We start from the raw sequence: 24,222 nt of genomic DNA, 5'->3' as shown, positions 1-24,222 counted from the left end.
CTGGGAAATGTCTTACAAGGCCATCAGCAATGAGAAACACTATCTGTAATATTCTTTCTTTCTGCAAATGATAACATTTTCCATGCAAATGTGAGTGAATGTTACTCGCGTGATTTGACAGAAATGGATAGAGATATAGATATATATATATAAAATGCATATGCGTACAAGAGCAGAGAAAACTGCACTTATTAAACTGTACATGTGAAGTGTGTAGATAACGTTCTATTTTAGTAAACGCTATCCAAATAGCACAATCATCGTGCTGTATAAGCTTGTCTTGCGTAGCTCGGCCCAACCCTGAACACCTCCCTGCAGCTTAATTTCTCTCTCTCTTTCTCGCGCACACACCAAAACCAAAGGCCTTACCCTCTGGGACACTGCAGGATGCCTGGCACACACACAAACAAAGGCTTGCACAAAACCAGACACACCTTCAGATTGCACCGTCATAGCAAAACCTGTCAGTTACTACTAACACACACGCACACAAAACACGAAAATGCTGCAGATAAACAATCACTCCTTATAACGGGTCAAACACAAACACTCCCTCTCACCTAGCAATCACACATACAAACACAAACACACACAATGGACCCTGTCTGAGCTACATTAAGATGTTAGGTCGAGTGGCTACCTGAGAATCAACAGGCTGTTTAGAGGTAAACACACACACACACACACACTCACTCATGCTGCGCCCACCCCAACACACACACACACACACTCATGCTGCGCCCACCCCAACACACACACACTTTCACTCACCACACCGATCATTGTACAGCCGATCTGGCTCACATCCAGCAGGTCCGTCATGTCTCATCCACAGGAGAGAAAAAAAAACCCCGCAAGAATGAGAGAAAGAAAGAAGCTAATGCTTTGCCCTTGTTTTTCCTGGTCACGAGGGGCGGTGGCAGCTTAGGAGGGGGAGGTGGAGGACAAAAAGCACAAAAAGAAATAAAAAGAAAGAAAGAAATCACCCGTGATGGCAGTCACTCTGGCCACTCCTTACGAATAATGGCGAGAGAGAATGGTGAAATGTGTTTACAGCAAGGCAGACTGAGGAGGGAGAAAGACGAACCTGACGGAAAGCAGATGGAAGAGAACAAGAGAGAGCTAGAGAGAGAGAGAGCTAGAGAGAGCGAGAGAAAGGGGGGTGAGGAGGGAATATAGAGGGCACTCAGGCTGCTCTAATTGGATTTAGAGGGTCAGGTGAAATCAGGGGGAGTGAGAAGAGAGCCTTGAGTATGTGTTTGTGTAAGAGAGAGACAGTGAGCTAAGTGTGGGTCAAGTCATCAAGTCAGACAGCTCCATATCTGACAATTCAAATTTAAATACAAATAAATTCAAGAATGGATGTGGATTGCTCATCAAAAACACTACACACCAGTTACAAAGAATAGTTTCCACAGAGACTAGGACACATGTAATGCAACATAATCTGTTTGTGTAAGCGCTCTATATTATATTATGTGTATTCTATCTTTTATAGAAATGATTTAACGACAGAGTTATAGAGGACTCGAGCCGATTAACCATGAGCCTGATTTGGTAAAATAGAGCAGCAGCCATTGCAGGCTGTAACAGCAGGATTATCTGAGGATTTAAGTTTAAGATGACAATATGGCTCTCTCTAACCAGCTGTAAGTCCACATGCGTGGATGGAGCACCATATAAACACAATACAGTAGAATAACAGAAAAAAAGAATATAATCATAATCTTCAGTAATGGCTTTATCCTGATCAGGGTCACGGTGGATCTGGAGCTGTCAGACTGTCAGACTAGGCACAAGGTGGGAGAATTCAGCCAGAATGGAATGCCAGTCGCCTGGGACAAGCAGATATCATGTCTGCACTATTTGTTTTTCTACCTCTGCCACTAAGAGTTTGAGGCCTTGTGCTTTCCGTTTGTACATCTATCTGAGGTCCTCGTTAGTGATGTATCTCAAAAACAAGTGGTTGAACCAGCAGCAACCAGCAGATGAACTCATTAGATTTTGAAATTGACTCAAACAGGGTTAAGGTCACAGCAAGGTCGAATGTCCGAAATATATATATTTTTTCCTTTATAGATAGATAGTTTCCTTTCTGTTTGAAGTCATGCTAAGGGCATTTCTGAAATACACATTAGTAACAAGAAGGAGTAGACTTGTTGGCGGTAGAGGCATACTGTTGGGGTCGATTTGTACTTGCACTTGCTCGGTGGACAAGTAGGCACAAAACCAGAAAAAGAGGGAAAAAAATAAAAACATGCTCCTTTATCGACTTTATTAGAACACAGAACTTTTCATTTGATATGCAGCTTGTTTAAATTTAAAGAGCTTCATAGTGGTGCAGCCCATCTTGATGCTATACACTGCTGTAGAATGATTTTTACTAGGTGGATTCCTTACTGCGCACTTAGTGTATATAACTTTCCATCTTACCACACACTGTGAGTCGAGAGACGTAAGGACGCCAGCCAGACCCAAATAATCTAAATATTTTACATGCAAGGACAGAACACTACAGTACATAGCCTTAACATTGGCCAAAGGCTTGCAGAATTTCTTTGGGGACACAAAAACAATGAAAACTACATTACAAACTTTGTTAGAAGACAATAAACATAAACTTGTTTCCTCCAGCCTTTATTAATGCATGTAACACACTAACTAGCTCACCATACCATTATTATATTTACTTTAGGTCACTACTTCTTAGCCTAGTCAGTTATGTTTCCAGGCAACCAAAACATAGGAGTGGGCAGCACACTACAGCTTTCTCTTACCAGATGGGCTAGGTAATGAATTTATGATTTATCCACCTCCAGGGAAAACGATTTCTTTTTATACTACACCATTCTCCACCATGGTCTCTTAGTACAACTATAACTGGTGGTACTTTGGGAGAAAATTGACAGAAGCTTTTTACAATCGAGCTCTGCACTTTGCAAATAGCAGTACTGGAGATTGTGGTAAGTGAAACAGCATGAAAAGCTGTGGAATGTACAGACCTTGTCATGTGAAAGGGACCATATGTTAAAGCGATAATAACAAGCTTTAGATAATCCAATGAATCACGCAAATCTAAGCAGATCAGCATTTGACTGTGGACCAAAATATCAGAAACAAAGATCGGCTGAGAGAGGCTGTCATGATCCGAGTCCAAGAGCAATGCAGTGCAGATAAACTGCAGTCAGAACCCAAGTCAACCAAACTGCAGGACGTGAACCGTACACGCGATGTATTATGGGGTGAGGGAAGCATTTGTTGACATGCGAGATGGCAAAATGAGAGGTGGAGGGATGCAGTCATTTTTTCTCCTCTGGGCCTAAAAGAAATGCTGCACAACATGAGTACATTTCATAGAAATATGAATGTACTTATACAGTCCCCTCCGAAAGTACTGGAACAACAAGGCCTATTCTACTTTTTTCTCTATACACTGAAGATTATTGGGTTGGAGCTGAAAGGATGAATACGAGACGACAGATCAGACTTTCAGCTTTCATTTCTTGATATTTACATCTACGTGTGTTAAACAACTTACAACACTGCACCTTTGGTGGCAGACCACCAGATGTTTAGGTGAACAAAACTATAGGAACAGATAGTCTTGAGGTAGATTAACGTAAATAACACTTAATATTTTGTTGCATATCCCTTGCTTGCAATAATTGTATCAAGCTGGTGACCCACTGACATCACAAATCATTTTAATTTTGTGTTGCTTTTCCAGGCTTGTACTGCAGCTTCTTTCAGTCGTTTTTTTTTTTTTTTTTATCCCTTCAGTCTCCTCTTCAGAAGGTTAAATGCATACTTAACTGGGTTAAGGTATGGTGATTTACTTGGCTAGTCTAAAACCTTCCACTTTTTCACCCTGATGAAGTCCTTTGTTGTGTTGGCAGTGTGTTTTGGGTCATTGTCTTGCTGCATGATAAAGTTCCTTCCAAATATATAGGATGCATTTATCTGTAAATTGGAAGACAGACTGTTTCTGTAAACATCTGAATTCATTCATTCATCATGAGTTACATCAATAAAGATTAGTGAGCCCAATTCCAGAAGCAGCCATGCAAGCCCAAGACATGACACTACCTCTACCATGCTTGACTGATGAACTTATATTTTGGATCATGAGCAGATACATTTTTTTCTCCACACTTTGGGCTTTCCATCACTTTAATAGAAGTTAATCTTGGTTCCAGAACTTTTGTGGCTCATCTCTGTATTTCTTTGTGAAATCCAATCTGGCCTTCTGATTCTTACTGCTCATGAGCAGTTTGTATCTTGTAGTATGGCCTCTATATTTCTGCACTTGAAGTCTTCTTCGAATGATGGACTGTGATACCCCTGCCCTGTGAAGGTTGTTGGTGATGCCACTAACTGTTGTTTTTGGGTTTTTCTTCACAGCTCTTTCCAAATTGTTGTATTGGTCATGCCCAATGCTTGCGCAATGTCTCTCATAGATTCTCCCTCTTTTCTTAGCTTCAAAATGGCTTGCTTTTCTCCCATAGACAGCACTCTGCTCTTCATGCTGTTTTTTTTTTTTTAACAACAAATGCAGTCTTCACAGGCAAAACCTAGGGCTCAAACCAAGAGTAGACATTTAGAGCTATTGATTCTTTAAACAATCCATTTAAGAGGTCACACCTGGGCAACAAGATACACAGTCACAATAGGTTGGTTCAATCAAAAGGTGCGATGTTCCAGGTTAATACAGCTAGATGTAAATATGAGGAAATGAATGCTGAAATTCTGATTTATCATCTCATTCATCTTCTGTTCTCAAACCCAAATGTCTTCAATGTTTAGTGAAATCAACAGTATGGCCTTGCTGTTCCAATATTTTCAGAGGGGACTGTATATTAATACATACTTAGTTATATTTTATGCCAGTCCTATATTCTCCAAGCTCATTTCCTTTACCTGACCGTAGAAGATTTGCTATTGATAACAAAAATAAATCATATTCCAGCAGGTGACCTTTCCTATGAATGTATAACACATGTTCGGGTTATGAATTTATTTACATAACACAATCATGATATATCTTTTTTGTTAAACTTTAAAGCTCTATCTATCACTACAGTAGGCAGTACACTCACTAAGCACTTTAGGTGTACAGATGTTCCTAATACTCATTCATGCATTTATCTAATCGGCCAATCATGTGGCAGCAGTGCAATGTATAAAATCATCCAGGTATGGGCCAGCAGCTTAAAGTAATGTTCTCATTAACCATCAGAATGAGGGGAAATTTGTGACCTCAGTAATTTTGACATGATTCTTGGTGCCAGACGGGCTGGTTTGAGCATTTCTATAACTGCTGATCTCCTGGGATTTTCATGCACAACAGTCTCCAGAGTTTACTCAGAATGGTGCAATAAAGAAAAAAAAACAATTAGGGAGCGGCAGTTCTGCTCATGGAAACCCCTTATTGATGACAGAGGTCAACGGAGAATGGCCAGACTGAGCTGACAGAAAGGCTACAGTAACTCAAAATAACTACTCTGTACAATTGTGGTGAGCAGAAAAAGCATCTCAGCATGCACAACATGTCCGCCTTGAGGCGGAAGCACTACAACAGCAGACCACCATGTTCGGCTCCGCTTCTGTCAGCCAACAACAGAAAGCTGAGGCCGCAGTGGGTACAGGCTCAGAAAAACTGGACAGTTTAAGACTGGAACAACATAGCCTGATCTGATGAATCTCGATTTCTGCTGAGGCACACAGCTGTTAGAGTCAGAAATTGGTGCCAGCAGCATGAATCCATGGAGACAACCTACCGTGTCAACATTCTAGGCTGGTGGACGTGATGTAATGGTGTGGGGAATGTTTTCTTGGAACACTTTGGGCCTGTTAATACCAATCATCGCTTAAATGCCACAGCTTATTTGAGTAGTGTTACTCAAATATTAAATTTTTGAGAGAGTTAAAATGTGGGCAGTAAAGTAAGCATCCCTGACTATGATATAGTAGTAAGCAGGGTATGACGACATATCTGTTACACCGCTAACACACCACCATGCAGTATTAGCCCAGTGTCTGCAGAATGAAGAACGTTTACCCTTAATGCGTGTAGAAACTGAGGCGATTCTTGTCCCATCTCATACAGTGGTTAATCTTAGTGGTTGAGCTTTGAAAGGTATGAGGCAGACAGGGACAAATTAGCAGCTAGTTAAACATGCTGCAAGTACCTGACCACGGAACATGGATGCTGTGAAATTAAGGACGTTGAGCCCAGAGTTCAGTATAATTGGTGAAGTGTGAATGCTGGTTTTGAGCCTGAGGGCAGTCCACAGAAACAATCCCTGGTCTTCATTAAAATGGTGCTCTGGGATTTGCATCAACCAAACCATGGTATGGTGGCGTTGGGTGTGGCTATCCACATGCTGAGTAATGTGATTGGTTCAATTTGTCATGTAACTGTTTCTACTTCAACCAGTCCAGGGTGTGGAATCAAGTGTGAAAAGTTGAGCACTTGCACATAAACACACACATAAGAGTGCACTGAATATTCGGATAATATTTGAATAATGCTTTAATTAAAATGCCCACAAGTCTATTTCCTAATGTAACCACAGCGTGAGGTTAACTGAGGTCAGAGAAACCAAGCCAAAAACAAACAACTAAAAAAAAAAATCACACACACACACACACACTATAACCATATCAACATAGCAAACCTCTGCTATCCAGAGCATCAAGTTACAATTTAGAAACACAAATTAGCATAATGCATTACAGATAGTAGTTTTTTTTAAAACTCTTTTTACCAGAAGCCAAAAAATGTAATTTTCACCTGTTTTGTTAAGTTGTTTTCCATTCCGCCGGCGGAATGTACTGGTTTTAATCTATGGTAAATGGTCTGCACGTATATGGTGCTTTTTGAACCTTAGCGGTTCCAAATCGCTTTACACTGTGTCTCATCCACCCATTGTACCATTCACCAATGGAAGCAGAGCTGCCATGCAAGGTGCTAACTTGCCATCGGGAGCAACTTGGGGTTCAGTGTCTTGCCCAAGGACACTTCAGCATGTGGAGTCATGTGGGCCGGGAATTGAACCGCCTACACTACGATTAGTGGACAACCTGCTCTGCCACAGCCGCCCCGAATCTAAGCACACAGCAAGTCACATATATATTCCCCTTCCCTTTAAGATGGCCACGTATCATTGTATAAGTCGATTATAACTTGAATATAAACAAGGTATGTTGATGTTAAAGTGCATTTAGGTGATGTTCAGCAAACTGGCAGGTATACAAATACATGTGTCAGAACCGCAATGTTTAAAACTGTTGCACCAAAACGTCATGTCAGAATAGTTATACATAGAACATGACCCAGATAAGATAGGGGGGTCCTGATCTGCAGATGGATAAACCGTGACATTTAAGAGTCACCATATTGCTTATACCAAATCAGTTTCCCAGGATGCACCTGGGAAGGATAAAAGTGGGGAAAAAATACAAAGGGCTTCCCTGTGTTTACGTGTAGTGAGGAGACACTCCCCCGTTAAGTACGCCTCTGCAATGGAACATACCCTTCCCGTGAGCTTTAGACTGACTCCGTGTGTGTGTGTGTGCGCGCATGCAGAGCCACATCAAATAGCAGGTGTATCCTGTCTTACAAACAGTTGAGACTGCTCCAAATCTGTTAAAAAGGCTAAATAAGGTATGAACCAAGATGCACTTTGTTCTCTCTAGCACAAAAATGTCAGATATGCCTCTGTTCTGCTTTTTTCTTTTTTAAATACTGCTTTTACCCAACAGAGGGCAGCAAACAATGCTCACTACACTCAAAGATTTATTTATTTAAATGCAACAGAGAACAAATACAGTGACATTTATAATGTGCGATTATGTGACATTTATAATAATAATAATAATAATAATAATAATATAAATAACATCATAAACGTGTACAGTTTTTAGGATTCACCTGTTATTTATCAATCTGATAGTGCTTATTAGTGAATCAAAATACATAAACAAAAAATATCAAATGTGGGTGTCATTGTGTTCCCCTCAAACTGGGGAGAATAAAGATCTCAATCATTTTTTAAGATGTTATCTGTTTTTTGCACACTGCTTTTGTACCTACACGTGCATTCTTCCATCTTCCTCTCTTTCAGCTTGTGCCAGAAGCTGTGTGTTTATAAATATCTTTGCCGACTCAGCCAGTCCTGTGAGGCACGTGAGCTGGAGCTTTAACATGTGTCTGTGTATGCCAATGTCAAGACTCTGGTGTTTTCTCACCTCGCTCAAGGGCAAAAACTTTTACATAGGAGAGCACTTTACATTTATTGCTTTGAAATTTATTCATTTGGCAGAAGATTATGTCCAAAGTGGCTGACGTGTGACCCTGAAAGCGTTACAAGCTCAGAGCCGTGCAGTTAACACATCCTAACAGAGAGCATTAAAAAGAACATTAAAAATCCACCCCAAATGACTTGCATACAGTATTAATGCTTATAATTAGCATGCGATCATCAGCGATGTCCACGATTTATATTATGATGTACCTATGACTTGACTTTTTTTAGTTTAAACTTTGTTCAGTGACATTGGTCTGTTTTTATGCTTAACGTTTTCCCACATTACCCACAATGCCGTTCAACTACCTGATGGTAGTGGTGCTAGGGGGAATTCATCTCTACTTAAAAGAGTGATGCAGCAGTGCTTTAGTCTGTCCAACTCTCTCACCTCCACATCAGTACACTGTGCTCAAATAGATAAGGTTCTAAAATTTCAACTTTCATATTAATACCGTCAACTGCTTTGCAACCGTCATATTGTAGCTCTAGCTGAGCCAAGCCTCTTCTGTAACTCGGCGCAACTGCATTGTATAGCTGCACTGTCCAGGGTTTGCTGTACTCCACTACTTTCATGTAGGATTTCTCATCACTGACACTGAAGGTCAGAGGAAAATGGAGAGTGAGAAATATAAGCCTGTAGTATTTAGGAGTATCTGAGTTATCCCTTACGTTAAGACTGTTTACATTTGTAAATGTTTCCATTTCGACATATTTACTGTGTGTCAGGGTGAAGTTTTAATAGTACTGTACATCATTCCTTACTTAATTTGGTTTATCCGTTCAAATAAGAGTTGTAAGAAGACAGGTAAGGCTCAGCCTTATACTCCCCTGCTACATATCCACTTCACAGCAAGAACTACACCTGCTGATACACCACATCCTGCAAGGTCATTCAAACCTCACTACACCACCTCCAGCAAGGTCATTCAAACCTCACTACACCACCTCCAGCAAGGTCATTCAAACCTCACTACACCACCTCCAGCAAGGTCATTCAAACTTTACTACACCACGTCCTGCAAGGTCATTCAAACCTTACTACACCACGTCCTGCAAGGTCATTCAAACCTCACTACACCACGTCCTGCAAGGTCATTCAAACCTCACTACACCACCACCAGCAAGGTCATTCAAACTTTACTACACCACGTCCTGCAAGGTCATTCAAACCTTACTACACCACCTACAGCAAGGTCAATCAAACCTTACTACACCACCTCCAGCAAGGTCAATCAAACCTTACTACAATATCTTCAGCTAAGGTCGTTCAAACTAGGGCTGTGTGATATGGACAAAAAAAAAATACTATCAAGATTTTCTGACAGCTATTGCGATTTCGGCAAAATATTTCCTTACTCACACATTTTACATTCATAAATGCATTTCGGTGTCACATCACGTCTAGAATATTCTATTCTAATTGGTCAATAGCACCACCTAGCGGTCTATTTCTGAACTACTGCATATCTGGGGTCATCCATCCTACTTCAATCACTATTGTCCACTATATCAATGTCCATTTTATATATCATTTTTTATTATTATTATTTATTTATTTTATTTTTTTTTTACAGTAATTCAATTATCAGTAGCCTTGTAATAAGCAGGATAGTATAGAGTCCGTCATCGCAAAATAAATCATTCGGCATGAGAAAAGACGATCTGGGTTCATTTTGCAATTTTTTAAGGAAACTGGAATTAAATGAACAAAATGGAATTAATAAATGATTGCTACAGTATTCACTTATAAATTCCTAATGTACTTCTAAATGTAGATTGGAAAAAAAAAAAACTTTGCAAGATGCAGTCTGTGTTCAAAGTGACAACCTTCACTGTGTTTTATTAATTATCTGTGGTGATTGACAATTGCAGCTCCTCACAAAGTTTCCAGGAAGCCAAAGCATCTCTCAAACCCTGAGACAGATTTTCTCCCGCGTAGTTTTCAGGAAAGTATGCCATTTGCAAGCATCGATTTTTCGTCTGATAAAGTGCACCGTTAAACTTATGTAAGGCTCCGATGTTCTGCATATATCTGAAGTGGTTGCATCGTATTTCACTTGTTTTAGCTCAGATTCAACACCGGCCTTGGGATTGGTATACATTTTATTGATGACAATCCGTGAAAAATAAATTCGCGATGGCAGTTGGTATCTCTTATCAAGCGTCTGTATCATTTTTCGGAAGTCGGCTTTACAGACGGTGTACACGGGCACCATGTCTTGGCGTTGGTTATTTCTTTATGCATTTTTGAGCTCCTCTCGTATAGTGCGCACATTGCAAATGCCTGTGCTATCAATTTTTGTTCACCTGGTCCGGAATGCGTTTGGGACGTGCTTTTGTTTATGTCGAGAGACTTTGATGCCATGCTTTGCTCGTATAGTTTTTCATGGTGTTGTCTCAGGTGTCGGAACAGATTTGTGGTGTTACCCTGTTTTGTCGCAGCAATAGTTTGACAGGTCTGACAGGCCTGAATTCATCCTCCCCGTTTCTGTGCTTTCCTGCATAGTCATTGACCTCACGCTAGATTTATAGGCGTGCTGCAATTTGATTGGCGAACTTTTGCACACTGAGGGGGAGGTTGGAATAGAATCGGCACTTTCCGCGGTTTATAAATCGTCTGTGGTCACATCGTGATTTTATTGTGATATCGATTAATCACACAGCCCTAATTCAAACCTTACAACACAACATTTGGCAAGGTCATTCAAACATTACTACATCATCTCCAGCAAGGTCACTCAAACATTACTACACCACATCCTGCAAGGTCATTCAAACCTTACACCACCATCTACTGCAAGGTCACGTAAACCTTATTATACCACCTCCAGAGAGGTCATTAAAACCTTATTATATCACATCCAGCATGTAATTGTTCATTACCATATCAAACGCTGTCATTAACTGCACTAAAATGAGGTTAAAGGTATTTTGTGTTACAAAGTTAATAAAACAATCAATAAAATCTGGAGGAACAAGATAATTTTAATCAGCCAGATTATAAATGAACAATCTACAGTGTTCTACTACTACTAATGTCCTGGCAAAAGCAGCAATTAAAAAAAAAAAACATTTAAATATTTGATCCCAAAAAGACCAAAAACGACAGACAATTAGAGACAGGCCTACAAAGAAGCTTTCAATCCCTACTGAGCACCTCATTAAAATATAAATTCATACTTCAGCTTTCTTCAAGCTCTGTGCCTTAACTCATTGCCTCGTGTCAGTCTTAGCTGCATTCATGCTGCCCCCTACTGGAGGAGACTGACAGGAGTCACAGTGTGAGGGAATATTTTAGACCATGTTCAGACTTGCCATCACATGTGGATAGCCATGATGCATAGCTATACACACACTAGGGATTTTTGTGTCTTAGATCATCTTCATTAACTCCCAAAACCAGACCCAAATATATTAGCCAAAAATAAAAGTGTTTATCCATTTTACAGGCTACATTTTTATACAGTTTTTAGAACACATCCAACAGATAAAGAGTTTTAAGCTTATGTACGGGGATTTATTTGCATGCTTTCTTACCATTGGTGCTCTTGACAGCTATAATAAAGCATAACATTTCCTTTAATATCACCATCCAACCATATGCACTGCTCTGAAATTCCAACATCAGGGCCGTCAAAAAGTCTTGTAACATTTATAAGTAATGTCATACAATATTTCTCCATGAAGCAGCATTAAAACATTCTATTTTCTTAAATAGCTATTCCAGAAGTATCATAAAGAACAGTGAGAATGCGGAAGCCAATTCACTGACACCTAAAGTGTATATTTATTCAGCAGTAACAAGCTGTACACGGAGTAAACTAAAGATTTAATTAATATAATATAAGCAAATCGTCACTAACAAACAAAAAAAATAAAACACACTGCCGTTCACATTACAATGTAACATACTGTGGCCACATGCATCCCAGACCACCTGCTCAAGTCTACGTAATCAGATTATAAGACACGTTTGACTACTCATGATCAGATCACCGAAGACCTTATGTTAATACCAGGTCTGAACAGGTCGCAGAAGTTTTGACTTATAGCTAACCTGATGAGATAAGGCAGGAGTGGTGCATTACTGAGACTATCATAGCCACTGGTCATTTTAATGACACCAGATGAACATTCGAGAGCACTGGGGTGTGTGTGTGTGTGTGTGTGTGTATAAATACAGAAGAACCCCTTCACCACTACTTTTTGTTCTTCTAGTTAACTGAAAGCTTTGTTTGCAGAAAACATTGTTTTGTTTTAAGAGACTACAGAAAGCAAGGAAAAGTCAAAGGAAATGGCTCCTCACTATTCATAGAGGTTGCTCTACTGTATTGAGCCAGACCACTCCATTACAGGTGTGTGCTCCTGGAGGCTATATTTAAACGCAGTACCCTTAGCAGACGCTTGCTTTAACCAGACCTTGAACCAGAAAAAGCAGCGTGTTTATTACAGGCGCTTCAGGATCTGAAACCACCACAATTACATGTCTATCAGGGTTTGTTTTTTTTGTTATCCAGATTAATAAATATTTATTAGAACAAATCATTCAAACGGTAGTGAATTTAGACAATAGCTGTCTTCTTAAAATTCATGAAGACAGTCAGAACTAATGAAGCTCCTTGGATAATCATGAAACATCTTCAAGATTATAAGACAAGTCCAGCTACTTAACTTGCAACTCGCTTCAGGACTTGAATGAGAACAAATGAGCTCAGCTACATTTGAAAGGCACTATTTCATTGCAGGATTTAAAAAAAACAGTGTCAGCGTGTGGTGCAGGATAACAGCAGCAGGTCATACTTCCAGAAGATGTAGCTGTGAATCTCCGTTAATTGGTGTCAGGCTGTAATTTACCTTCAGGGTCCAGCTGACTTGGTGAGTTTACCCACACAATGCATACTTCCTTCGGTAATTGGGCCTGGTTTTGTAGTATGGATTTATTTCTATCAGTGAGTCGTGAGCAACACTATTAGCTTAGACTGCATACATATTCTTTATTGTTCCAAGCTAATGAAGCAAAAGGCATTCAGAAACCAGGGTGAACTCACACAGCCCCCTTCCAAAAGTATTGGAACGACAAAGGCAAATCTACTGCTTTTGCTATACACTGAAGGCATTTGGGTTAGCGATCAAAAGATAAACATGAGACAAAATTTCCACATTCACTTCCTGATTTATGTCTACCAGTGGCTTCTTTCTTTTTCAGGATATTCCAAGATGTTGTATTGGCTATGCCCAATGCTTGTGCAATGGCTCTGATAGATTTTCCTTCTTTTCTCAGCTTCAAAATGGCTTGCTTTTCGCCTATGGACATCTCTCTGGTCTTCATGTTGGTTTATCCTCTTTGACAACAAATGCAGTCATCACAGACGAAACCCAGGGCTCAAACCAAGAGTAGTCATTCAGATCGATCTATCTTAAATCATCACTGTAACAGGGCACACCTAGGCAACAGGAAACACCTGTCAGTCACAATACAATATTTTATTAAAAAATGGGTGGGGTCAAACAAAAGGTGCCATGTTCCAAATTGTTTAACACAGACCTGAAATTCTGACCTACCATTCATCTTTTGATCTCAAACCCAAATGTCTTCTATGTGTAGCAAAAACAAAATAATTGGCCTTGCCGTTCCAGTACTTTCAGAGGAAAATGTATGTAGACCTGCCAACCCTAAAGAGGAATAATGTGCAGTTCAGGTAAAAAAAAAAAAAAACAACAAAAAAAAAAAACCCAAAAAGTTAATTTTAATATAGTCCTTTCACCAATCACATGAGATAGAAACTGGACTGTGTGTGTGTGTGTGTAATTATATATATATATATATATATATATATATATATATATATATATATATATATATATATATATATATATATATACACACACATACACACACACACATACATACATACATATATACATACACGATTTTGTGATAACCTGGGGTTAATGTTTCTAGTGTCTATATCTTAACTAAAACATACGAACAGCATTATCTTCCCCAAGCACCTGGTGGCACCCGTAAAACCCCCCATATACACACACTCCAGTTTCTACCATGACCGACTTGACTGTGCTGTTTGAACACGTCTACAACAACTGATGCAGGAGATCAAAACGTTTATAATGACTTCCTATTTATAATTAGCCGCCTTCTGAACATTTTCAGGGACCTCTCTAATAAATACAACTGATGTTAACTATATACTTGTCAGCAAACAATACATTGATAGCTTTTATTTTATATTAATAACAATAATTCTCAGTTTACCTTGACACAAAGTGCACATGCAGCATTTTTTTTTTTTTTAAAGGAGAAAATTGAGTCAAGATGAGAGCTTACTAATGTGAGTTGGGGGAATGAGGGTAGGTGGGTTGATTAATCCTGGAGACTTCAGAACACCTACACAACCATCAGTCATTACAGATTCATGGAAAGGCAGATGGCTGCTTTTATTTGAGGGGAGGGGGGAGAAGACTATTGTCATATTTGTTTGAGTAATAATTTGCAGCCTGGTCTTAAAATGTGGAGCTTCTATGTGAAATGCGTACAGGTTGGCATATGAAATTGAATTTACACTATAATGAGGAGATCTGAAATGTACTGTCCTCATGAAAAGAGCACAACAGCAAAGAGACAAAAATAAAAAATAGAAAAGGTGAGAGTCAGGGCAAAAAGGAATGGAAATGCAAATCCTATAGAAATGTCTTACTAACTGGACCAACACTCATGTATTTGTAATCTTTGTGCTTACTTGCTTAGTTACATGCATACTTTATTTTTCTGTCCAACAAAACTGCAGATATGTGTTCAGACAAATTCATTTGCTTGTATTCTCTTCCAGTCCAACCGCCTACCCAGTAAGCTTTACCCTTCCACCCACATACAATTAAAAACACAAACACACACACACACACACACACACACACACACACACACACACACACACACACACACAGATGTTCGTCTGCTGTTTTCAGACCCTGAAGCATAGATGAAGGATTAAACATGAGGATGCACAACCCTGCAGTTATCATGGCAGGCCTGCAAGGCACCACATGCTGAGACACAGTGGCTCGTCACAAGTCACTTCCCTTGCACTGAAGAATAGCAACCCTGGAAGCAATCACAAAAATCATACCATGTTACAAGTCTGATGACAAAAGTGCAAAATCACTTACCTGACAGTCAAAGTCCTGAAAGTTTCGGCCATTCTGTGAGGAAACGAAAAAGAGAATTCACAGTTAGAGAACAGAGGGATCCATGACTTGAAAGGGAACTAGGTCTGATTCGTTCATTCTTCCCCTCCCCTCTCCTATTCTTTCAGTAGATTCAAATGACATCCATGTATCATTTCACTTTTCTATCGGATTCCAGCAGGAACATTCTGCAAGTAGCAGTCTGGTATCCTATGGTAACGAGTGGCTCATCAAAGCTGGAAGAAAAAAAAGCTTTATCAAAGAATTGAGATCAGGGAGGTAGAGACCAAGCTGATCAAAAGGTGCTGTTTAACACTGCGCTGGTGAATATTATAATGCACAGGAAGAAAATTAGGCTCTTTATTGAAGTTACGTTAATATAAAATCTCCATGTCACAATAACATCCTGCTGTTTCATTGTTTTAGCATCACAATGGAGTAATAAAATGCTGCACTGCATATCCAACCTAAATGGGAAAAAAAGACCCTAAAATAACAATAATATCTTGTACAATAAATAAGTGAAATTGTACAACATGGAGCATATACCCTGGCCTATGAATATTTACAGTGGTTATCTTTTGGGTCTTGGGGCGTAACAAATACAAATCGGAGTTAAATTTTACACCGGTTTTGTCTCTGTGAGCAACAATTATGTGAAACATTAAAATACTAAGAAGAAATTTTACAGTTGGCTATGGTACTTCTCAAGCAGCATGCTTGCTATTACAGAATATTCCTTGAGCCTTCAAAAATTCAAATAAGCCTTGTACTGGCATTGTTTACTGTAACATATGTAATGGGTGCATCCTGGCCTTTTGTAGCGCCTCCTGTGCATAAGGAAAGCAACTCGACACACAGCAGATGGCAGAATCGCAACTGGCTCTGCTACTTGCCATGTTGGGTTACAGAACACAGCAAAACGTTAAGCTATGCAAATCACTCCTGTTCCATGAGAGGATAAAAGAGATATAACAGAAAGTACAGGATAGCACAACCATGTGTCTGGCTAAAGACATTAATTAACAACAAATGTAGATTAAAGACTTAAGACTTTAATGCCACTGAGAAGGAAGATCAAGATCACTTTCACAATAACAAAATTGCAGAAAGCATTATTATTACCAACATTATCAATATCATTAATATTGCCAATATTATGTTTGCACACTTTACTATAAAGTTTACATTTAAGTTTTTGCGTAAACAAAAATTATTGTTATAAATGTGTTGTAATAATGTGTAATAAAGCTTTTGTCTCCAACTCTTCTTCTATTTTTTCCCCCATGTTTTTCTCTGCATCACTTCCACAGTATGTTTATGATTTTTCTTTTTTTGATAAGCTGTACCATCAAGGTGCCAGCTTGTTCCTTAGCTTCTTCAGCAAATTGATCAGCATTCTTCTTCTCCAAGATGATACATACTTGGAGCACAGCCTGCTTCTTTTTCTTCAGCCCCTGTAGATTTGTTTGAAGATTTTCGCTTTTGTATCTGGACACCAGAGATTTTCTTCCTCTTCTGCTCATCGAGGTGCATTACGTATCTAGACCTTGGTGATGCAGCCGACACCAGCAGCTCCTTTGAAACAGGGACCTTGAGGACTCCTATCACAGATCAGTCACGGGGAGATGATTGTGTCGTCCTGCATATTATATGTCTCCATGTTACAAAAGAGAAAGGACTCATTTCTAGCTTCAACTGATACGAATTCAGCAAACTGTTGAATAATCACATCACCTGCAACAAACAACAAAAAGGAACAACAGAAGAATTTGGTGGTCATTTGGTGCATGCTGATTATACTTACACAAGTCAGATATAATTTACTGCACAATTTGTAATACTTGGACAAAAATAAATTGTATTAGAACTGCTTTACTTTCTCCTGTCAGCAGAGACACCCCCTGACAATTGCAGGTCTTGCAGAAACCTCTGAACCAGTTTCATCATATTATCCTAGCACCTGTCTGGGTCAGACATCATCATGCTGGGATCTAACAGACCACCTGCCTCACTGTGGGATACTTTAAGGGACTCTTGCCCTGCAGTTTCTGAATGATGGCTGACATCATTTTGATGCAGTTTGATTTCCTATACTCCAGGACTACTTATTCTTATACCTATTTCTGACTCTGTAGCCCCTGGCATGATGTGTGCTAGTACTAAGTGACCCATGACAACAAACTATCTGCTGTATCCGTAATTATATTTTTATAGACACGACCTTGAGGCCTGATTCTGCACCCAGGCCTAGGTTTACTTTCTCTGGGTGGATGCAGTTCTTCTCACTGTAGTGGACTGTATTGGACCTCCCTTCTCTATAAAATGCCTGAGTGAACTTTGTGAAAACATATATAATATATAACGTGACTTCATATTCACTTCTGTCTTTATATCTTCAAACATGCAAGGCTGGATAACATTTGAAGCAAAATAGCTGCATCAAATACTAGAATAATCATTACCTTCGTTAACTTGGCCAAGTCTCTGGCGAGGAATTGAATCACTGGCTCATCTGGTTGATATGTGGTCAAGACGTTACTGAAGATAGCCATGTAGAAATGCGACTTTGCCAGGATGAGGGGATCTTTTTGAGCCACTGCTAAGGTGCCAAAAGATGCAGTTCCTGGATTTGGTAGCTTCTTTGCATGATCAGTGATGGCCACACCTCCATGGCTTTCTCAACTACCGGAAAATTGGGGTTATCCAACCAGTTTTCGTTAATTTGACACTTTCCCCATGCCTATACAGCTAACGTTCTGACTGCTAAATGCAAGTTATGAACGTACCTGAAACTAGTAGAAAAACATAAATTATTGCTGTAGGTTCTGCTCATTCCAGTCTGCGTGACATTAAAATGTGAAACCGCTAACAAGCATACAAAGCGTTCCCATACTTCACCGAGGTGCACTGAGTGAAAATAAAGCCAAAATTGTATTTACTGTATGTGGTATTTTTATGACTTATGGAAGATGGATTCAAGACAGTTTAATACAAATTAAGTCTTTTTTTTTTTTAGATAAACAAATTTAATGCCGGGCACCCTGGCATAACAGCACTCCCTTTTAGTCATTTCCCTCAGGTACAACACAAATGGTGTGGGACAGATATTCACCTCCCACTCAGCCATAGGTGTGAAGGGGGGAACAGTGTCATAGTGCAACCCAGCAGAGGTTAACCCAGTAGACAGTATTGGGAAAGCCACAGATGAGGCAATGGTAACTAAGAAATTAAAATAATACTTGAACAGGGCTCAAGACCTTAGATTTTAAGCTTGGACGTTCAGCAAGTAAGCACGCAGACACTGCAGTCCATGGTGCATCCCTCTGGAGGGAAAACCTTCGTGGTTATGAAGGAGACTGATTTGTTTTGCATACTATTATCTACCAGGCAATCGCAGGGCCACTAGTATAACAGACAGACCCTCTCGTTGCACTATTCTCAATGGGAATAAATTCAGTTCTAACTGAGGAGGAGATCCATCGTAAAGAGCCACCTGAGAGAAAAACTATGGACAGTGCATGTCTTCTCTGGATTTAAAAGAACATGAAGCAGATCCTGTCTGTTCAACAACCTGGTTGCATAGCCTTATTTTTCCACCAGAGTGTCACATGATCAAAGAATACCTGACTTGTACAGTGACCTCTCAGCTGCCAAAAAAGCAATTTGCTGGCCTGCCTGCATATCTTCAGTTTCATTGCCTGACAAGCTATGCCCGTTAATGACAAAGTAAAACAAGTCCTCGTTATTAACAACTGTGAGCTCCTCCTGCAGCTGAGATGCTCTTTGAATGCAAGGTAAGGCTAAACTGGCAGCCCATGCAAGACAACCACTCGCAGGCATAACAGCAACTTGTAATTGCTACAGCAGTCTTTGTGGAAAGCTGACTCACTACAGTCAGGATGGTGTTCTAACTTCTTGCTGATCTGGAGTGGAGCTGCTAGATGAAAGTATCTAAAAGTTTTGCAATAAAGCAAAATTTAAATAACTAGCAACCCAGGATAACGCCGACAGATATGACTCTCACAAGAACTGAGAGGAAATAGTGGAGACAAGGGGTGTGTATACACTGTATGGCAAAAAGTATATGGACACCTGACCATCACAGCCATATGTGGGCCTTCCCCAAACTGCTGCCACAAGGATGGAAGCACAGAACTGTCTAGAATGTATTTACATGTTGTAGAAGAAGAAGAAGAAGAAGAAGAAGAGTAATTGATATAGCACCATTCTCATACCCAAGGTCATTGTACTGCCATCAAAACACACAAAACAGTAATATTAATATTACTCTTCACGGGAACTAAGGGGTCCAACTGTGCTCCAGCACCACAACCCCCCTGTGCACAAACCGAGCTCCATGAAGACATGGTTTGCCAAGATTTGTGTAGAAGATCTCGAGTGGCCCGCACAGTACCCTGACCTCAGCCCCAATGAACACCTTTGGAACGAATTGGAACCCCGACTACATGTCAGACACACAATGAAAAGCAAATACAAATACACAGTAGTGTGTCACCTCTACTTTAAAAGTTTAAGGTATCCCATAAGAAAACATTGGGGCACAATGAATATGGTACATTATATAAATTATATACATGATTTGGCACATGAGTATGTATGTATGCATGTATGTATGTGTGTATGTGTGTGTGTCTGGATTTGACGACTCACTTTGTCTGTCAGGAGGGGCTTAATCTCGGTCAGCTGCACATCCTGTAACTCATCCATCCTTGTAATGAACAGCTGTCAATAGTTCTGAGAAACAGAGAGAAAGAAATAGATTGGGGGGAAGGAAGAGAGAGAGAGAGAGAGAGAGAGTCAATGTCACGACTAAAATGAAAAACAAAATGGCCACTGCTCTCTCAGCAAGCCAAGTATGAAGAAAGGTTTCAAACATTAAGCTCTCAAAGAAAGGTTCAAATAGAGACAACGGCTGATATTAGCTTCACTAATGACCACTAGAAGCGCCCTCTTTGTTCATGGTAATGATGTTCAGATGAACTTGTTTTATTTGTCATGCTGACCTTCTGAATGTCAATAAAGGCCCTCAGGGCTGCCCATCATTTATGAAGTCTTTATATTAGCCAGTGGATGACATCATCACGTTCTCTCTACTGCAACATGTGCAGCATGAAATCTATCTGAAAACCAAAGTCGACACGCTTCATACTGACTTATTATAAGAATGACAGAAGGTGGTCCTAAATGGCTTTCACAAAATGGCTGAGATTGAGAACAACCTCATTTGGAATCTCATAGCTTTCCTTATTTTATTTCTCCTCTTGTCATATTACCCATCAAGCTCCGGTAAGATCAGACGATGAGTCACTGCGCAGAATTCAGGGGAGGGCAAAAAAACAAAACAAAGCAACTTTCACATCAAGTGTAGGTGTGTGGGTGAGGGCAAAAGAATTGGTAATATTAGGTTTCACTGCTACTCCTATTCACCAATCGATGACAAAATAAAACAGCAACAAGCTGCCTCGCTCTCGTCTCCTTTTAGCTTCCAATCCTCACCGTTTCCCATTTTTCTCCTCCATGCATAATTAGCTACACAGGCAGGGATCTGCCAGTGGGAGAATAACTGCAGTCTTTTGGGCGATGCCATGTAGAATAATCACTGAGGAACATTCGGGGGTGGAGGGATAGAAGAAGAAAAAAACTGCTTTTATATTTTTATATAAAAAGGGGTCATAAAATGACTAATTAAAGATGTGGCTTTTTATTGACACACTACTGTGCTGGGATCTCAGGTCCTCTCTTCTACAGTATGTGTCCTTCAGAGACGGGGCTCATTTCAGTTTAATAATAGTTAAATAAAAGGTCCACCACGCACGACCCCAAATTGCTCTGGCACAAATTGTTGCTACAAGGAAAGCAATTTCTATGAAGCTTAAAGGATATTTTGTTCTCACACTGTGGAGGAGAAGTTATCCTCATTATCAATGTACTTTCCTTAATTCCAGGATCATCCTTATAATTATGCCTATTTCCATCTCTCTCTCTCTCCACAGCTGCTTGCCTGAGAAACAGGGCTGGACTGACTGAGCAGGAATTAAAATGCACAAGCCTAAGCTTAAACCTGAGGACAAGCGTGTGAGGTTATACACACATATATATACATACACACACACACACACACACACACACACACACACACACACAAAAACATATGTACACACACAAGTATTTATGTATTACTTTTTATAAATGCAAAAAAAGCACAGAATTAAACTACAGTGCTAAATGAATAATATATATCCTGGTGTTTCTGTGTGTATTGGGTTCTTTTCAGTCTTATATAATTGAACACACAGTTGTGTAAAGATTTAGTCTTAAGTTTATATTTGTGACACTCAGTTTGTGGATTTTATTTTAAATAAATGAAAAAAAAAAATGGTACTGGAAGCTTGGGGAAGGATACGCAATGATCCACAAGACCCAATCAGGGGGGCGAATGTGAGTGAAGCCACGCCTTCATTTTCAAAAGTCTGAGTTTTGGTCTGTTTACACTGAAACGCAAGCCCGGAGTTTTGAAAATAAAACTGGGTCTTTGGCGTTTCCAAAAGTCTTCGTTTTTGAGCGTCGAAAACGGCGGAGTAGTGTAGATGAGAGGCATAACCGTAGCAAAAGTTATGCGCTTTAAAACGAAAACGCGCTAGTGTAAACAGGGCCTGTGTTTAGTTGATGGTGAGCAGGGCGATGGGAAATGGAGGGGTGTGAGCCCCCTGCTGGGATAAACAATTCACACCTCTCCACAGTAACATTGTTTCAGAGATAAAATGGACAGTACAACTAAAAGCTCTAGTATACTTGTTTTTTTTTTAATGTGTAAGCTAGCGTATGTACACAGTCGTATGCATAGCCTTTCATAGTATACTCCATTTTACATGTACGCATACACAGGCGGTTGACGCATGCGCACTGTTGTTATGAAGGACGACAACAACACGAAGAACAATGCTTGGGCAATCTCGCATCACGATTAACACCCATATACAAATCGTTATACTCTTTAAGGCTAGAATTATACAAATGCGGGTACTTTCTAATCTGCACTCGCTTCCGTCTCTTCCATTTATTCTTCAACTACGTTGAGAATGAATGGCCCTGGGTCACAGCTGCCACCTTGTGAAACAACTAAATAGTGCAAAAGAATTAAATGCGCATGTGTGACCTGCGGGTACTAAGTACACACAGTTAGAAAAATCGGTCGGCACGCATGCTGATGACGAAATTTGCGTCACGCTATTCCTAACGTACGCGTAGAAAGTGAAGCATACTTTCAACTTATTTAATAGTATAAAAATAAATACTTAGGAAAAACTACTAATTCTTTAAGCACTGTGCATCTACTTTCATATGAGCCAAAACACTACTACTGTACAAATGTAATGCTGAACACGAGCACCCCCAATACAGGCGGAAATTAAATTTTTTGGTCACTGGTTTAAAAAAAAAAAAAAAATAATAATAAAAAAATAAAATAAAAATAAAATTAAATTTAAAAAAATGAAGATTATTTATCAGGTTACTCATATTGTAGGAAGATGCTGTAGTTCCTCCTCTTGCTATTTATGCAGACAACAGTTTTCGCTCTGATGGTACAGTAGGCTTACTGCACGATTGACAATGGTATTAGAAGGTTTATTTATTTATTTATTTATTAAATTTTTTGGGGGTAAGACCAATCCACAATCCCAATATAAGTACTGATGTTTCCCTGATTCTTAGCACTGAGACAATGTAGTCATATGATCTGTCTTACAGGTGAAGACTAAGCCAGACACAACAAATGAACAGACTGAGAGAAACTGCAGTCGCACTAATGTATTGTGTATTCTGAACAGTTCTGCAGTTACTACTCAAGATTTTTCATGTGGAAAGTGTTTGGCCAATTATCTGACACAGACTGACCATTCCCCCCGGGGCAAATTAAAAAGGGTATTCTATGAGACAGCTCTATTTGTGTCTGACATTTACAGCGGAGTTTGCGGTGGTGGGGTATAAATGATTATGACAGATAAGCGCCGAACAGAAACGTAAATAGATCAACGTTACAGGTTATTATGCAACTGGTGGTGGTGGGGGGGATGGGTTACATTTACATTTTGGGAAGGAGTCTCCAGTGTCAGCATGTAAGAATCAGCTGTAAACTGAGGAAAGTCTTCAGGATGGAGAGCTTTGCTGGATTTTGTCTTAGTCAATTTAACAGAGAGGGGGAGAAAAAAAGAGGCTGGTGAGGGAGTGACAACATAGCTGTTATAGAACAAGTGATAACAGGAACACATTTAAGTGAACTACAAAAAAGTATGAAGTAACTCCTGTTCTGCCAAATTTCTCGTACTATTATTATTATTAGTAGTAGTAGTATTGGGTCATTTACAGTTTAAAACGTTGTCCTCAGTCATCTGTACAGTGTGTGTAAGGACTTTTCTGTGTTAATGATGACGTGCAGGTTCATCATGCACATTGACAGCCGGTGTCTGTCTACAAAAGGAATTGATAAGGCTTGTGCCCCTTTCACCACAGCACATAATTAATCAAAAACTTGTGCCATTCGTTCACTGTGCCAGGAATTGTTGTGAGGAAGTGAGTTAACGGCGAGTTAAAAATTGTTTTTACCAGCACATTTGATAAACTGGCTCTTTACCCAGCATGACCTTTGCATATTTAGCTGCTTTCCATCCAACACGTTTCCCAGACA

The 24,222-nt window shown here is 39.7% G+C and overlaps 1 protein-coding gene across 2 annotated transcripts in view; it reads right to left on the bottom strand.

The window, feature by feature from the left end:
- The window catches only part of ndrg3b (ndrg family member 3b), a 68,754-nt gene that overhangs the window by 23,967 nt on the left and 20,565 nt on the right, over positions 1-24,222 (bottom strand). The window contains exons 2-3 of one of the 2 annotated variants that reach the window (XM_053644370.1): positions 20,187-20,270; positions 15,495-15,527 (exon numbers count right to left, since the gene is read on the bottom strand). In XM_053644370.1, the coding sequence (XP_053500345.1) occupies positions 15,495-15,527; positions 20,187-20,243 (90 nt within the window). In that variant the 5' untranslated portion in view covers positions 20,244-20,270. Of the gene's footprint in view, positions 1-771; positions 1,052-15,494; positions 15,528-20,186; positions 20,271-24,222 lie in introns of those variants that run through there. The other variant, XM_053644371.1, reaches the window with a different exon arrangement.

This window comes from Ictalurus furcatus, chromosome 15 (genome assembly GCF_023375685.1).
Source record: "Ictalurus furcatus strain D&B chromosome 15, Billie_1.0, whole genome shotgun sequence".
Lineage (NCBI taxonomy): Eukaryota > Metazoa > Chordata > Actinopteri > Siluriformes > Ictaluridae > Ictalurus > Ictalurus furcatus.
This window is presented reverse-complemented; position numbering and strand designations above follow the sequence as displayed.